The sequence below is a fragment of the Candoia aspera genome, chromosome 8 (assembly GCF_035149785.1).
Source record: "Candoia aspera isolate rCanAsp1 chromosome 8, rCanAsp1.hap2, whole genome shotgun sequence".
Classification (NCBI taxonomy): domain Eukaryota; kingdom Metazoa; phylum Chordata; class Lepidosauria; order Squamata; family Boidae; genus Candoia; species Candoia aspera.
Genome location: NC_086160.1, coordinates 30,065,328 through 30,083,401, shown reverse-complemented (window position 1 = coordinate 30,083,401; position 18,074 = coordinate 30,065,328). Strand labels below are relative to the sequence as shown.

Sequence of the window (18,074 nt, the reverse complement as noted above, 5' to 3'; positions counted from 1 at the left end):
TTAGTTTCTTAACTACATGACATTTTTCTTCTTCCTCTCAATCCTTTCATTGTATCTTCATAAATCTGTTCTGCAATATGGAGGGGTGTGTGCGTGTGCCTTCGAGTCAGTTTTTCATTCCTGGTGACTGCGTGGACAAGTCCCTACAGTTTTCTTGGCAAGGTTTTTTGGAAGTGGTTTGCCATTGTCTCCCTCCTAAAGCTGAGAGAAAGTGACTGGCCCAAAGTCACCCAGCTGGTTTTGTGCCTAAGTCAGGACTAGAACACACAGTCTCCTGGTTTCTAGCCTGATGCCTTAACCACTGGACCAAACTGGCTCTGCAATATGATCCTCATTGATTTTCTCTGTGCAACCAAGTCACCTTGATCATTTTTGTATTCAATCCATGTTTATTCAGCATCCATTTATTCTTAACCTTATCTCTTGTTCTCTCCACTTCTTATATAACCTATCCCCACTGCATTCAGCTTACTTTTATGTTTCTCCCCAATACACCCAACTTCAACTTCCATATTACAAAGTGGGCAGAAGCATGCTCTGACACACAGCCGTTTTCTTCCTTGCAACAGACCACACACTACTTATTCCCTGTCTACAAGCATTTTGCACATTTTTAATTTTTAATAAACATTCTTTAAGGTATAGAAATTTGCTCCTGTTTTTTATGTAACCCGCAACTTTTCTCCATCAACTACTACTACTTTGATCTTTGATACCCTAGTTTCCAGATTCATATTCCTTGTTGCATCATACAATCTACCTAACATTTACTATAAAGCATTCAAGTTCTCATCAAACATGGCATCATCTGCATATAAAAGTACACATACACAAAGGTCAGTATTAATCTCTTAAACCATGTCAAGTAGGCACCTGGATATTGGTAAAGGTATTTCTTTACATACATCATATGAACTCTGTATGTCACATTGCTTAGCCACTGCAATTTATTTATTTGTAATGCTACCAAATCCATACAGACTTGCAGTGGCTTACACAAAGTTAGCAATAAAAACATCCACAGTGAGAAGTATAACAAAAACATTGATAATAAACAAGCTAACAAGGTGCTTTGCAAATGTTTTCTCACTATGCTCTCAACAATCTTTCTAAACTGGGCAATAGTTGTCAAAGTTGGCCAAAACAGGGAGCGGCTCTTAAAGTAGGGGCACAATGACAGTCTCCTCCAAGGCTGTAGGTATTGGCCAGTCCTGCAGCAAGGAGCTGACATCTCCCAGTTCCAGCCAGTCACATTTCCACTGGCCCCAAAGGTGAGGCACAAATCCAGTCCAGAGATTTCAGAAGACAAGTTAGGTAACACCCTATCCACTTTAATCATGTCCACAGTCCAAAAGGAGATCCAGATAACCTTGCAACCCAGACACAGAAATAAAATACATATTAGGCTGGGATTTTTCAAACTGGGTTCCATGGAACCCAAAGATCTGAATGCGATCTGCAGGACTAATGGAAAAAAAACCTCTCTGCAAGAGACTAAGCCTGCCTCCCCCCCCACCCCCATTTCTTGTAGAAAGGTTTTTTCTTTCTCTAAGTCACTAAGTCATAGCGGAAGGGTGGGACTTGCCATTCAGAAGTTACACCACTCTTGATCAGATTCCAAGAATTTAAAAAAAAACAAATAGGTTCTGTGGCTTGAAAAAGCGTGAAAACTGCTGTATTAGGTAATGGTTCTTAGTTTTTTTTTAAAAAAACCTAATCTGAGTTGCCAATATTCAGGGCCAAAGTAAAGGAGAAGTTTGTGCTAAATGATTTACGCCCCTGCTAGTCAAGGAAAACTGTACATGATTAGTTCAATATTATGCTAATTGACTATAATTCATGAAAAATTCAAAAACATAAGCCTCATATGGGTTTCAAAGCTCCAAATTATAGCTTCAATTTATCCTTACCATTGGTAATATTTAAGTTATCCATCACATCTGTCTGAAGCTGTAACTCAGCCTCCCCAAGTATCTTCAATACAGAATCAGTGAAGCTATTACCCCATACTTTTCGCTGGGGTTCAGTAACATCTAGCTTAATAACTTCTCCAAATGTTTGTGCTGTAGGAAAAATTTAACACGTTAGCCAAAATTTATCTTTAAGAAACAGTATTTGGGAAGATACTTCGTTTTGTACATTCAGTGAAAGCTAAGAGAGCCATCCCTGAATAAACTCTCCATTATTTTTAAATTTTAATTGATTCTTAAAATGAGTAAAGTGAGACCATACTAGCCTGTAAATGTGTTTCTAATATACCAATTTTTATCCAACCAAAGTAATTTCATTTAGTATAAATTAATATGAGTTATATTTATGCAAACTAATTTCGTTTAAAAAGATGTTCCACTGATTAGTACTAGTTGGCAAAACAATTCTGTAGAATTTAAGAATAATTATTCCATTTTTTAAAAGATAAATGGGAAAGGAAAAGGTTTAGTGACCTAAGTTTTATTTTTCACATATATTTAATAAAGTGAACAGATGTTATCTGGGGAGAATACCAACCTCCAACACCGAAAACAAAGAGCATTAATATTTATATGTTCAGCATTAGCCTAAAACTATGTGTCATATTGAGACTCTGGACAAAATGTAAAGAGTGAAGAATAAAATACTTACCATTTATTATGAAGATCCTTTCTAACTTCATGCAACAAGGCATTCAACCTTGTTTTCAAGCAAAGAGCATGTGATTCAGATTCTTTGCCTTAACACACTGACACTGAACTATCTCTTAGCTCCAGCATAGTTACAGCACAGAGAAAGATTGGACAGATGGTTCTATAGATAGGACAGATTAATTGAAAAAACTCTGCCAACTCCCAAGCAATGAAACAGATGATTTAACTAGTTAGTTAGTTACAAGTTTATTATGATCATAGATCAGTGTCAGATGGTTTGAGTATGCACAGGTTCTTTGGATGCTCCAAAAACCCTTTGGGTTGACCTGCTCTTACCTTTTTGTTTTGCAGACTAGGTTCTGTTCTTATTAATGCCATATAGCAAGCTAGAGAATGAAGGAAAGTCAGAACAGAGCTCAGGAAAAAAAAAAAGGAATCAAGGGTAAAGAGGCAAACAATTTAAGAGATTAGGTTAACAGATCCATTAAAAGCATAAGGGAAAAAAGTAAAAAAGGTTTACTTTATTGTACAAAGTTAAAAAATGAACAGGAAGAGAAGACCCCTAGACTAAGGCAAAAAATCTGGATCATATCTTTCTCTTTCTTGGGTGGTGGGAAGATCAGCCCATTGTTGAATTCTGCCTCACATCTGATCTATTATGCAATGAAATTTGCACAATTCCTCTGGTGAAATAGGCACAATCTATATGAAGTATCAGTAGGTCACATGAGAGAATAAGTATCTGCATGTTATTGCAAAAGCAAATTTAAAACAAAGACAATTTACCTTCTGTTTGAGAGAGGGATTCTTCCATTGTTAATTGCGCTAGTGGAACTACAAGCTGTCCCTTTGTTTCCCATTTCTTTCGATCAGCTGAAGCTGGACATATTTCTTCTTGATGGTGGTGATTCTCGCCAGCCACAGGGATTCCAGAGTTGTCTTCAGGCTCCCTTTTCTCTTTCACATCTTCTTGTGCTTTAAGATTTTGATTCAGCCTTCGAAGTATTTCTCGCTTGTTCTAAAACCAGAAAAAATAATCTGTTACAAAAAAATAAACTTTGCCCCAAATGAAAACAAAGATTTGTTTTATAAACGACTTATGGAGAGATTAACAGATTTCTCTTATGAAAATTGGTGTTTGATGGGGGATTGGAATGGAGTGATCTCCCCACAACCAGACAGAACTTCTGAGAAAAATATTAAAATCACTCAAGGCTAATTATCAAAAGTTTTCTTTGATTTGATGGACAATTGAGGGCTGGTTGATATACGGAGACAGAAAAATGGCAATTCAAGAGAGTATACCTACTTTTCTGAATGACATAGATTCTTTTCAAGAATAGACATGATTTGGATTTCAAAGAACTTGGCTACTAAGGTTTCTAAAGTAAAGCTATTACCAAAGACTTTTTCAGATCATAATCCTGTGAGTTTGGTTTATAAAAGAAAATCCAACTCTCTTAGATGGAGACTAAACAAAATGTTGCTACATAAAGAAACAATACTGAAGGATTGTAAAAAGAAATTAAAAGAATTTTTTGAAAATTTAGGTAAAGGCACTGATTTAAGAATGGTTCAGGATGCAAGCAAAGGTTTTATTAGAAGTTATTTTAACCAACATAATACTGGACTTACAAACAAAATAAACTTAAACAAAGCCCATATAATTAAACTTACCTGAATAGAAAGATCAGGTTTAATATCTCCTAGAGCTTCCTGGGCAGCTGCTACATTTTCATCCTACAAATCCAGATTGAAAATGTGTATCAAATACATTAATAGCCATAAGGATGGAAAAGATAATGTTTGCCATTGCATTGTACCATTAATATTTTGACATTAAATTACATATTCCTTATAATCCAAATTTCGACAGTAACTTGAATTTATGCAACAGAAGGCTAATTTTATGCTACTTATTTGACATTGAGCCATGAATTCCTAAAAAACTTATAAACACTGATAGAACATCCCCCTTCATGGACATGCACGTATGTGTTTATTTCATGTTTGGTATCAGTGCTGTGAAATGTATCATTTGTAGAATAATAAACATATGTTCAAGTTTGTTTTGATCTGTTTTTATCATAATTTTCCAATAATATTCTGGAGTCTAAAATATTGGGAAAAATGAGTTTGAGGTGACAATAAGAAATTATGGGGTGGCAGGAGAAGTTTTTATCCAAAACTTTTTTATTACATTCAAATAATATTACTTACTGCACCCACTTCCTTCAAAGCTGATGTCATGGAGATGATTTGTGGTGAACTGAACTTTAGTCTGGTAGGAGAATTTTCTTCCTGCTTACTATGTGTAGGACTTAATTCTGAAGCTCCCACTGGATTTTTTATCCCTTTGGACACCAGCTGTAGCTATAATTCAAATCATATATATTGCATATATATATTGCAATATGTACTACAGTAATGAAGTATCAGATATCACACAAAAATGTAAAGATATAAACATTTTCATTTCTTTTTCAATAAACAATTTCATATTTCCAAATATTACTGACCTTCATTTTTATAATTAAAAAACTAAAATACTTTTCAGCTTTTTAATTTAGTCTATCCCACTTTTACTATTTGGTTAGGGTGATAGTTAAGTCTATTTTATCAAGCACAGAAATCTCTCCCCTACGGAAAACTGAGTTATGAGGGTAAAACATTTTGTTACTTTGTGCTGTAGTCTAGACTATATAGAAATTAGAGTATTGTTGCTTAGAAACAACTTTTTATGCTTCTTTATAAAGCACAAAAAAAACCCCTTTACTTTCCCTCACATTTTCTGCACATTCAAGTACTTGGGAAGAGGACAGGTGATGATTACAAAAGTTAAGCCAAACATTTATGGGTCCTGCGTATAGGAATGCTTTACCCCATCATCTAAACCCAATCTGTTATATGATTTGAATAACACCTGAAATACATTTTATTGAAGTTTAAAGGACAAATCACAGGGAGGGTTATGAAACATGACAAGAGAGGAATAAAGGCAATAAAAGCAGTAGTGCTCAGGAAGACTGTTCAGCTATGCCTTGCTCAAGGACAAGACACTCCCTAAGAGTACTTTCTGTCCAGGAAGATCTAGTGACCAGATTCCCAAAAGAAAAAAAAAATAAGTTTTTCCTTAAGTTGCATTGTACTGTTTGCATATTCTTAGTGCAATAAACTTAGGCAACACTTAGTTTAAACCTTTAACAAAGAAATTTTGCAAGCACATAGAAAGCATCCAATTGGTTAACATTTCTTACATGTTCTTCCCAAGCTCTCCTCTCTCTTTCATATGCGTCTTTTCTCTTTCGTTCTAACTGTTCTTTCAAGACTGCAGCCCGGGCATTTGCTTGTGCCTTGAATGTGATCAAAAAAATAATTTTTTAAAGAAAGGAACCCTGATGTCCCTAAATTCTATGGAAACTCATCAGCAGCTTGATTTCCAAGGATATGCTTTTCTATATAGTATCTGATATTTATAATAAGTCATTTTTGAATATTTTTTGTCCTGAATTTTAACTCATTAGATCCCTACAGGATACTATTAAATCTCAGTTTCATGCATATGAAGAGTCGTTGCTCTCAGTGTGTCAGTCTTGTTTTAACCATCACCCATGGGATTTGGGCCTTGTGAAATAAATACGCACCAAAAATAGATTTATTTGCACTGCAGACAGCATCCCTGATACAGGCAGCATACTTCTAACAATAATAAAGCATTGTACTTTATGCTGTGCTATACTGTAGAACCATCTTTGTTTATCATGCACAGGTTAGCAAAAACCAGTTGTTACCAGCAGCATAACTTTATTTATTTATTTTATTTATAAATTTATTCACCGCCCATCTCCCCCTCATGGGGGACTCTGGGTGGTTTACAATAAGATTATAAGATTAATATTTTAACATCAGTATTTCATCTTCCTTGTAGGTAGATTTCAACAATGGAAATGCTGCAATTACTGAAATAATGTGTAAATACAGCTGTTGAAGGACATGGAACTGGAGAAGGCTGTTGGCTTTGTGCCCTACTGGTTAGTATTACAGATGCATTTTCCTTTATTAGAAATTGATGCTAAACAAACAAAAAACCTAATCTGATGCATATAAATTATTTCAAGTATAAATGAATAGATGCAGACCTTTCTTTCTTCATAATAAACTTTTTGTGCCAGTCAGTGATCTCTCTACAACCAAATCTCTTTAAATACAGTATCTTATTTTGTCTCTCCCCTCCACTTCTCTGCCATTTTTTGCCATTTTTGGAGATAATGCAAATTCCAAACCAAAGCATGTAATTTTTTTTGTTCTAATATAACTGAAAAAATCTTATGACACAGCATTAATGGCATCCATCCATCTGATGTAAATATAAATATAAGGTATACAGCAAAAGACAACAAAGGAGCATATGGCTTGGAGACTCTAAAGATCCACCATCCCCATATGGCATAAGTGCTGGTGCACAGGGGTATCCTTATAGCACCCAAAAAGAACTACTGAAGGCAATGTGCTGACCTAGCTAAAGTAAAACCCCTTCAAAATTTCATTGTTGTAATGGATGATAGATAGGAGGCTGGCGCAAACCCTTTTGGAAGAATTACCCAAATTGTAGGACTAGACATTAAGGTTAGATTGATTTGAAGGTCAGTATCCCAGATCTGTTGCTTCAGAGCACTTCTAGCATTTTCACAGCCTTATGAGCAGAGGCTCTCCACTGAGAAACCCAATTAGCTTTCTTATGCTGATTTAAAGTGGTCCCTAAGTACCAAAGGAACCAAACCTAGAGGGAAGAAAATTCATTTTAACCAAACCCATCTCAAAATGTAAGACGGCATTCCAATACATTCCGAGACTCTGAGAATGGCTCTAATAAACTTAGTTTGAACAACATCAAGAGTATTGAACTTGGTAAGAGAGCAGATCTGAGTAACATAAAGAAGCTGAGGTATAGCCTTGGCTAAGACAATGTTACAGACTGCAGGGATATAATATGTTTCCTTTGAATTAAAAGCAAATGTGGAGCTACACTGAGTAACACTAGCCCAGTAGGAACGATGTGCACTCCAAGATAAAGAGGCATGGAACACTACTCCAAGATATTATAGGTATGCACATTCTCAATAGGAGTCTCATTAATTTGCCATTTATGGATTTTATGATGGTGCCGAGCAAATACTAGAACCTTGTTTTTCCAATTGTTTATTAATAAACTAATAACTAAGGACTCTGGCTTTTTTTTCCCCCCAGAAGATTAACAACATGTCCTTCTCATTCCTATCTATGAAATCCATACAATAACTACATCCTACCACTTCAACTTAGCTATTTTTCTTCACCTTTAGTGCTTCAATTTTTTTACGCCTTAATTCTGCTTCTTCATTTATTTCATGGAGAGGAGAACCACCGTTTTCATTCTGCAAAATTATTTTTTCAAAAAATCAGTTTTGTATAATGTCAAGCATAACTACAGAAAAATAACAATATAACTGAACTACATTTCAAAATCAAAGACAGATGCTTTCTATTTTAATAAAGAGAGACATCTCTTTAGAGAGAGAGAGAGAACTCTTTTGGTTACATTACAACATATCTTATGTGGCATGGATTATTCTGGAACCTCTATGGATAAAAATGTCTAAAAATAAAAATATCTCCAAACCAGATTATGTAGTCAAGTCAAATGGCAGGTCAAATATTAACATCCCACTCAGAGATTTCCAAGCTACTGCATAAGTACTGAGCTCTTTATAAGATAGCTCAGGGAGACAGTATTTTAGATTATATTTCCAGTTCTGAATAAATGAATAGAACATAGCTAATTTAAGTGGCCAGCAATATAAAAATATTTTTTGCGCTGATTGATACTCATCTATCAGCTTGTGCTGATCACCAAATCAATAATCTAGCTCAAATACATGTCCAGGATGACATTCTTCCACTTAGCTGCCAGATTAACCCAACTTTGTACTAAAAAAAATATTTCTGAATTATCCAGATACGAAATCTTGACTCAGCATGTGCGCTCCCCCCAGTGGACAAAAGTAAAAGTACCGTTGAACCAAAAAGCAACTAAAGATGTTTTTACAGTATCTCTAAAAGCTTTTGACAGACAAGAGTGGATAGAGTTTGCATGTGGTCATGAATCCTACACAGCTAGAGGTATTTTTCTCTACATTCTCTGAGCTTACGAAACTTGGCCTATTTGCCAGAATGGAGGGTTACGATTCACATCACATGAAAATAGCAGTTATTTTTATACATAATCCTGGAGCTCTAGTTCATATGTGTTTATGTATAGTTACTCTATGAGACAATGCTGACCTCAGGACTAAGCAGAGATGGCCCTGTCTACTTGGATGGAGACCACTAGGTAATCCTCAGCCTATAGGCTAGACTGGGAGAAGACAATACTACATGCACATATATCAATGAAATCAAAAGAAGTCATGCTCAGCTTGAAGCAGACTTTACTTTTTTAGTTTCATCTCTAGTTGAAGTAGTTTGCTGTGTAGATTACAGGATTCAATACTGAGCACTTTCCATAAAACTGTTGATGTCATTGATAATCTAGATCAGGAGTGGACCACTATTTTTCAAGTGTTGTGTTCTCTCACTCCCAGACAGTCCACTGGGAGGCTTCATGGTGAGTAGGGCTGACACCTCTTTTTTCCCTCCTTGTATGCTCTTCTCTTTTCAATCAGCATACTGCACAGAATAGGCAGGAGCACAAAACCCAGAGGTCCAGGGGCTTGAACTGATCTCTTGTGCAGAAGTTTTGAAATTAAGCCAAAAGCAGCATAAAAGATCATGAGCTACAGCAAATGCCCACACTTAAACAGAAATTAAAATGAATCAATCATGCTGATCAATAATGATACTTTCAACCTGCCTTTTGTCCACGAAGTTTTGCTTTAATTTGCTGACGTTCATTGAAGTTTTGAAGTCTAATTTGCCTTAGTCTTGCCAAGTATTCCTGAAAGAAAATAAAAAGAGACCTTTCTGCCTAAGGAAAGTTGCAGCAATGCTGATTCGTTCAAATATCACAAGCTAATAATGCGACAAATCTCTTTGGGAGAGAAGTAAATTCAGCAGACCCATCACTGATGTATCATGAGATGTAGTTAATAACTATCAAAGGAGATGAGATCTGATTCTGTTTTAAGAGAAAATGAATTATTTTTTCTGGTGACAGTATTATGTAACAAATACAGTAATTTGTCAAAGGGCCATTTCTAGGAGTTGTATGTTCATACTAATTAAAACTCTAAAGAAGCCTTTACCTTTGATTATACATCCATGCAGAAAAATGAGGCAGAGAATGGGATTCTATTTATGCAATGAAGGCAGAAAACATGCAGGAAGCGTACCTCTTCCTCCTTGTTTCTGGCTTTCCTTCCTCTTGAAGAAATGGGCCTGCCTCCATAGATAGCTGTCAGGTTTTGCAGTGTGTCCTGTTCACCATTTAATGTATTAAATTCAAGAATAGCTAGGGCCATCACATTATCTAGTCTTACATTAATCAACATTTGATCATCACCAATGAATGGAAAAGTTAAAGAAAAAATGCATTCTTAAACAATCACCAAATTTCTTCCATTTCTTCTTGCTGTGTATCTTTTAGTTATTTCCTTTAAAATTGTAGAATCACTGATATTTTTGCTGAAGGCCAGTATTTCTCAAAATAAAGGCCAATATTTCTCAAAATAAAAATATTTTATCTCAAAATAAAAATATTTTATCTCAAAATAAAAATATTTTATTTATCTCAAAATAAAAATACTTTATTTATCTCAAAATAAAAATCTATAGCATATTGAAATGTTTCAACGATAATTTTAAAACCTTCCAGAATTCTTACGAATCACAATGAATACATACCATAACAATAGAATAATATTATAAATAACTCAGTGATAAAGTTTGGAAATACTTTGAATTAAATGTACATATTTCTTTTAATCTGTTCAATCGCATCCAATTCTTGGAGACTGCCTGGACAAGTCCTTGCAGTTTTCTTGGCAAGGTTTTTCAAGAAGTGGTTTGCCATTGCCTCCTTCCTAGGGCTGAGAGAAAGTGACTGGCCCAAGACACCCAGCTGGCTTTGTGCCTAAGGTGGGACTAGAACTCAGAGTCTCCCGGTATCTAGCCATTGCCTCAACCACTAAACCGAACTGGCTCTCATATATGACTTAATTTAGTGAAATTATCAATTTTTCTAAATTGCTCATTCACTAAGATTAACTTCTGTTCATATCATGTGCATTACCATTATCCATGAGATGAACCTGATTTCCTTTTTTGTTAGAAAGCTTTAATCTTTTGATAGCTTAATCAGGACTTTGTTTCCAGAGCAAACACTAAGCCTAATTCACTCATAGATGAAATAGTATAAAAGGAATCCTCACTTCCTATCAGTAGTCACGGTAATATCACTTTTTTCTAAATTTAAACACTACGAAGGCAAAGTTCACAAAATTGAGCTTTTCATACCCCACTTTAGCACTGATACTGAATGATGTTTCAAAAGCATTTTTAAGAGAGTTCTGTGCAGTGCAGGGCAAAAATGTTGATTACTTATGTTGATACTAAGTTGCAGCACAGCAATAACACTGTCAGACAATTCCTGTTCTCTTATATTAACTAAAAGCAACATAATTTACTGTTAGATTATCAATGAGAAAAAAAGGTGCAACCTTACCCCAAGGCAAAATTGTGGTCTTATTACATGGAGGACTGTGTTTACGTGTATGCTAGCACAAGGCAGCCTATACAAATAATCTTTTCTTTTCTCCTACCCCAACATACAGTATTTTGTATCTTCCTCCACTAATACAAAATATCTGATTTTGAACAATTCTCTTCCAATATCACCGTTTAATACAACTCCCACTGCTCAGGGAGAGCCCCTAGTCCTATGGAGAAAGCCTTTAGAGCATCTCCAGACCGATTACACTCCCACAGATACTGGATGTAAGACTTCAAGTTAAGCCTTAGTAAAATTGATGGTTCATTCATTCCAGTCTGCTAGAAATGCCAGAGTGTTCATGTTCTTAAGTTGAAGGGATAAAAAGTTACCTCAAAACAAGAAAAATTATGGAAATTCAGATAATCATGGCAAAATTATTAAAGGTGCTCCTCTCATCCAAAGGTACAGATGATTGCCACCAAGCATTTTCATGTAATTATAGTCATTTTTATACCTACTTAAATCAGTTAAAAAAAGGAAATGATATCCTTTTTTGGTTTATTACCATTCCTTTCTGAAAGCAAGTCCTGAGTTTCAGAGATAGAACAAATCTGCTAGCAAATATTATAAAGTATCAACATATGTCTATAATGTATAATGGATGTACCACAGAGGAATTGTGGTATTAATCAAAATGCTCTTGAGGAGAGAAAAAACCAAAAGAAGAAGTTTTTTTTGAAGTTTTTCATCTAAGTACTGAACTCCAACAAATTAAATTAAAAACTATAAACCCTTTTATCCCCGTATTTTGTTTTGTCTATTTAGATATTGGCATTATCAGAACTACAACAAATTCAGAACTGAAAGTTGATTGATGAAGGAATAAGAGAAAGGAGGCCAAATTCAAATACAGTGTAACAAAGACATAATTTCCTGGTTTCAAATAAGCTGAAACAAGCCCCAGACATCTGTGCTTATCTTTACTTCTTTTAAATACAAAGAACAGTAGAAGGCTTTGTTTGCAATTCCAGGCAAATCACAGCTCCCCATGATTGATTTAAAAGTAGAAGCTTCTGGTTTCTTCTTTCATACGCCAAAGAAGGAAAAGACGGGAGAAACTCACCATGGCTTGTTCATGTATTGGGAAGCCATGGTTTTCTGATTCACATGAACTAGGCCAATAAATTTTTACATAATTATATATAAAACCTATGTATCAATTAATAGCACAGCATGCTAATAAGAACAGCTGTGTAATAGATTACAGACTGCTAAAATAACATCAGCTATGCAGCTGTACTTTGGAATAATTTGTTTTAGGCCTTCCCATATATACTGCAGGATTTCTTTTTTCTACTTTAATTCTCCATTGTTCCCTTAAATCTCAGCACAGCATTTGAAAAGTGCTCTAGTTAAGAAGAATTTACTAGAAAAAGCAAGAATGCTTGTTTGCCCAAGTTTTAAAATTAATTTACAATGCAGTTTGACTAATCAGAAGTCTAAAAATTATTCTCAAGTAAACACACACAGGACAGCATTTTAAAATACATGTTGGGATTAAGACTATTACTGCTACAGTATATGAACTGCAAACTACAGCCACCCTGTAGTAATGAAAATAAAAAGGAAGATGCAAAACATATAAGAGAAGTAAAATAGTTCTTGAGAATAAGTAATCTTAAAATACAAATCATTTCCATTTATTTTTCATGGACTGTTTAACCAAGATGCTAAGATGTAAGAATTATATTTGCCTTATCATAAAGTTAATAGATTTTTCAAGTACATAAGAGTTAACAATTGAGCTGTTTCAAATGCCTGCACAGTAGGAATGCCAATTTCATACCATATGTCCTTCAGCGCGGGCTTTGTTTTGCATGGCTTCTCGCTTCCGTTGCCAGAATTCTTCAACTTGTTTAGCTCTTTCTGCAGCTATCCACGCTTTTTGCCTGAGTAAAATGTAAAAGTTTAATGTATTAATACATCTTAATATATATAAAAGTAATCACAAAAAACTGAAGAATACTATAAAACAAATTTGGTTTTAAGCTTTCAGTAGATTTAGAAAAGTTTGTGCAAGGACAACAATGCTAATCAGCACCACTAATCAGAGAAGCAGAATTAAAAGAGGGCATCAGCACTTGACAAGCAGCAGCCCAACTTGTATGGAATCAGTTAACAACCACAGTGACTTTCTTCCATATATTTGTAACCATTCCTCATATAAGTAGAGTTTAAACTGTTTAAAATAGTGCTTAGTTCAGACAATGCCAAGTCTTGATTTATGCCAACCACAGCTTGGCACCAAATAATGATTTCAAATGCACAACAGATGGTTGAACCCAGAAAAAAATTGTTTAATAATATATTACTAAAATGCAGAATTTTCAGCTCAACATGTACCATATCTGTTTATAAAGTAGTAGTCGATGCAACACAATTCAGTAACAATTACTAGTTTAAGAATATTCCCAAACTATTTCAGTCTATCACTGAAACACTTGAAAATTGGTTTTACCACTATAAGCAGCAGTCTCTGACCTATAATACACATGGATGATATATAGCTAGAAATGTAAAACTGCAGAAGGGAAAAAAACAGAAAAATTAAAGAGAAAAAATTGTCCTAATTTTATCATGACCTTCACTTTTCCCCACAAATGGAAACAAATGAATATTTCCTAATTCTTTTAAAATGATACACGCAATAGTTAAAGAAAGTATATAGTGACAGCTAAGTTTTAATCCCCAAAATGATTTCTAAAACCATGTAACAGGAAGACTTTTATGTAAGACAGTTTAGACTACCAGATCATTGCAATTCCTATACGTGAAGAACAAGCTACACAGCTCTCAAATGGAAGAACAAAAATGCATTCCATCTTGCAAGGGGCCCTGACTCACACAAGAAGTAATCAGTCCTTCTTTGTTCAGGAGCTTGCTTTTACTTCCTGACTCTGAACCTAGGAGTTGCTGGATCTCTTCCTATCCCCTATTAGGCCCCAAAACACTGCGAGTAGGGTAGACATTAGTAGCAGCATAAGTTATTTATATGTTTTATTTTCCTCCAACATTACCATGTTTTTTTTATTCTAAGAAAAACAGGTTTCTACTGTTTTAAAATTTTTGGAAATTTTAAAATCTTATGTAGCTCCCTACCCACTGCAACTGTTGAATTTCAACTCCTATTAGACTAACCAACATGTCAACCAAAAGGAATATGGCAGATTTAGAGCCACTCTTTGCATCCTCCAGATCTGTATGAAGAGACATATCTACTGGACAGAACTATTATTAAAGGTTTTAGACTGTAATGAATATTTAATTTTTACCCCCATGAAATTGCTTAGGAGGAATTTAAACTGATGATACAGTACTTACTACTAACATGACATTAAAAACTAGTTTGAAATATGTGAAAAGGTGAAAGGTCCCTGTGCTAGCACCCATAATATATCTTCCATAATAGGACATTAAGGTATACTGAAAATGAGTTTCAGAATTAGAACCACCAAACTCACTTTCTTCAAAAATCTCATCCTGGTATCTCTTGCTGTCATACAGCCCAGTGTGGAATAGAGTGGAAAAAAATGAGCTATCCCGATTTTCCAAGTCAAGCATATGAGTTCTATGGGTAACAGAAATCTAAACACTAGACTAAAGCAAAGGAGCTCTCTCCACTAGATGCATTTTGAGAAATTTAAAACTGGGATAAATTAAACTTGCATTACTGAAAACTAGCAACTGAGTATAGCATTGCTTGTAAACATTTTTTTTAATCTTAAATAATTATATCACACTGGGCATTTTGACTTTTTAAAATCGTTATCAGCATTGTACAATATAAAAGGGAGGTAGAACCTGTTCTGCCAACAATGCTGATTTCATTGATGGATTCACCAGACTGAAATTAATCCAGTGAAAATTAGTTTTTAGAACAGTGTATTTTCAGTGGTTAATTATTCATTACCAGCACTGTAATATTTTTGCCCTCATAATTATTTAGATTTTAAACACTAAGTGTGCTAAAATGGAAGCAATACTATTAACTAATAAGGATGAGTAATACTGGGTAAGGTTTAAAAACTCCAACAATACTAGCTGTTTAGAAAAAATCTTCCTGTGATTCCTTGAGAAGAGCCCACATCTATGTTAGATTGTTCTTGTATTATAGTATTTTACAGAGATTTTTCTTTGAATTCTTTCATATCTGAGATGAGGCTTCTGGTCACCAAAGTTTGGAAAAAGGTGGTTTATTGCCATTTCTAAAATACTTACCTTGGTAGACAAGCAAGCACATAAGCAAATTTTAAGGCCGTTTGAGATCCTTTGTATTTTCTGATATCTTCAGTGTTTCATATAATATTTTAACACAGGGGTGTGTGTGTTATTTTACTTCTGGTATTAATTTATTCATTGTTTTATAATTGCTATTTTGCTATTTTAATTTCTATTATCATCTCATCAATGTTTTGAAATATTTGTTTATTTATTTAGTAGACTGCCTCATTACTGCATAAATACCCAGGGTGCACAGGACAATTTTACACCACCCTGCTGCTTTCAGATACCAGCTCTGGTACAACATACAATATTGCAAGGTTCTGTGCAGCAGTGCTCAAAATTCGTTGGATGATCACCTGTGCTATAAAGTAGATTTAATGAGCACCTAGTTCTCCATAAGAGTTCTCTTTAACTTGATAGTCTTCCACATACTAACCTTTTATGCTCCTCTACACCCATCTAACACTCCGATCCCTTCTTTTAGATTCTTGCTTTTTCTATAAACTTAGTTTTTAATTCATATACATGTATTTTATATCTTCTAGCTTTTCATAATTTTTTAGATTTTTATTTTTACTCTGATGTATCCTATATGCTTTTTAATGACTGTATTCCACCCTGCTTATGCTGGTCTATAGCCATAATAAAGATTTGATTGATAATAGGCTCCCCAGCTGCAGACAATTCTGGTTGGCTTCACAACATTAAAAGAATAATAATGTTGAAGTGCAGTATAAAAATTGTAGATTAATGGCATGAAATAGAGCACAGTATCTGTAGAAGCAAGGTGTGAAGCACAAATAATTAATACACCTCTTTAAGGTATTGCTTTAAGCACCCATGCCTGTGATTCCCAGTTCATTGTTAAGTGTTTATTCATCTACACACACAGGACATGTATCATTACCCAACCTGTTTGCATTGGCTTGTCTAGAGACCTCCTCCAATCTTTTCATTCCTTTCCTAATAGCATCAGCATCAGGTGAATGATGGTGAGCTGCAGGCCCATTATGAATTCCTGCATGAACTCCAGGTGGAGATCCTCTGTAGATAAATATGTACAGGAATTTTCAGTATCTTAGGCTAGAATTACACGTTAAGAACTTCTAAATGAAGATAGACATACCTTTGACTAGGCTCTTGACTAGGCTTTTCGTTCAAGTTTGTATGTTTCCCTTCTATTTTAAGATTTTGTTGCTGTATCTGATCAAAAACAGCATGATAGTGTTCATATGGTCCTCGACCAGGGATAGGTAAAGGCACAACAGCTCCTCCCCCACCAAAATACTGAGCCTATGAATGTAAAAAGAAGTTGTTTGTTCATCTTCATATTTAGAGTAACTGGAAAAATAATTTCATATACAAAGATTAGGAGATCCCAACCTTGATTTCACCACTTCCACCTGTGCTGAGAACATTCCTCCATCCTTGTTCTCTGGCTCTGTTTATTCGTTCCATCTGCAGAAGAGGGGGAAAAATTAAAACTAGACTTTGGAATCCAGTGGAAGTTCTGAAAACTGAACTTTACAATTAAAGTTTAAAGTCAAACATTTTACCCTTTCCTTTTCAAGTCTTCTCATTTGCTCAGCCTTCATATAACTGATCTAAAAATTAAAGATGAGAATGCCTTTAATTAGTAGCAATTTAAACTAAACATCCACAATTAATCATAAGAATATTGCCTATTCCTATATTCTGTAATTTAAAAAAAAAACAAATAGTAAATCCTTCAATTTACCTGCTCACGCTGTTGTTTTTCCTTCTCAACAACATCTAGCCTTTTCTTTTTAACTGCTTCCTGAAAAATGGAAACTGATTTAAAGTATGAATTACCACATTCTGATTAGGATAGTAATGACTCAATGACAGAAAGGTGTATTATAGATTAGAAATAGTCTAGTGTAAGGAAATAAGGAGGAAAGGTTTGAAGATTTGGGGATTTATTTTTTTGTATTTAAAAGCTTTTAGCCTAGTTTCTTTTGTTTCCTTGTCTTTATACCTCAAACATTTTCCTCCTTTCTTCTAGTAGTTTCCCTTTCTTCAATGGAGGTGGAGGGCCCTAAATAAAGAGTGAAACTACAAATTAGCAAGAATTTGCATATTGCATAGTGAGAATGTGAAATCAATAATTTAAAGTTAAACTTTACAATACTGCTCTGGGCTCTGTGCATATTTACTAATTAATAGTTGGGGCTTTTCACAAATGACTACAGAGTTATAGTTTACAAAGTCGTCCTCTGTGTTTAGTTTGTATTGCTTATTATTTTTGATGTTATTTTAATAATGACTTCTTTTCTTCCTCAATTATCTGACTGTTAACAATGTAATGAAGAAAATATGGCCAGGAGTATTTTTAAATTAAATATTAGCAATTGCTTGAATAAAACAAACAATTTCTTCCTCTTGAAATGAGATTACAAGATACATCGCTACAAGATACATTGTTTATGACCATATTCTACAGCTTACAAATTAAAAAA

The 18,074-nt window shown here is 34.5% G+C and overlaps 1 protein-coding gene across 5 annotated transcripts in view; it reads right to left on the bottom strand.

The window, feature by feature from the left end:
• The window catches only part of NEK1 (NIMA related kinase 1), a 53,054-nt gene that overhangs the window by 18,521 nt on the left and 16,459 nt on the right, over nt 1-18,074 (bottom strand). For 2 of the 5 annotated variants that reach the window (XM_063309714.1, XM_063309710.1), the window contains exons 12-26: nt 17,594-17,653; nt 17,333-17,392; nt 17,151-17,198; nt 16,978-17,052; nt 16,721-16,887; nt 16,507-16,638; nt 13,157-13,259; nt 9,992-10,075; nt 9,514-9,597; nt 7,961-8,038; nt 5,882-5,977; nt 4,845-4,997; nt 4,302-4,364; nt 3,411-3,642; nt 1,911-2,063 (exon numbers count right to left, since the gene is read on the bottom strand). In XM_063309714.1, the coding sequence (XP_063165784.1) occupies nt 1,911-2,063; nt 3,411-3,642; nt 4,302-4,364; nt 4,845-4,997; nt 5,882-5,977; nt 7,961-8,038; nt 9,514-9,597; nt 9,992-10,075; nt 13,157-13,259; nt 16,507-16,638; nt 16,721-16,887; nt 16,978-17,052; nt 17,151-17,198; nt 17,333-17,392; nt 17,594-17,653 (1,588 nt within the window). The remainder of the gene's footprint in view (nt 1-1,910; nt 2,064-3,410; nt 3,643-4,301; nt 4,365-4,844; nt 4,998-5,881; nt 5,978-7,960; nt 8,039-9,513; nt 9,598-9,991; nt 10,076-13,156; nt 13,260-16,506; nt 16,639-16,720; nt 16,888-16,977; nt 17,053-17,150; nt 17,199-17,332; nt 17,393-17,593; nt 17,654-18,074) is intronic. The other 3 variants (XM_063309712.1, XM_063309713.1, XM_063309711.1) reach the window with 3 other exon arrangements.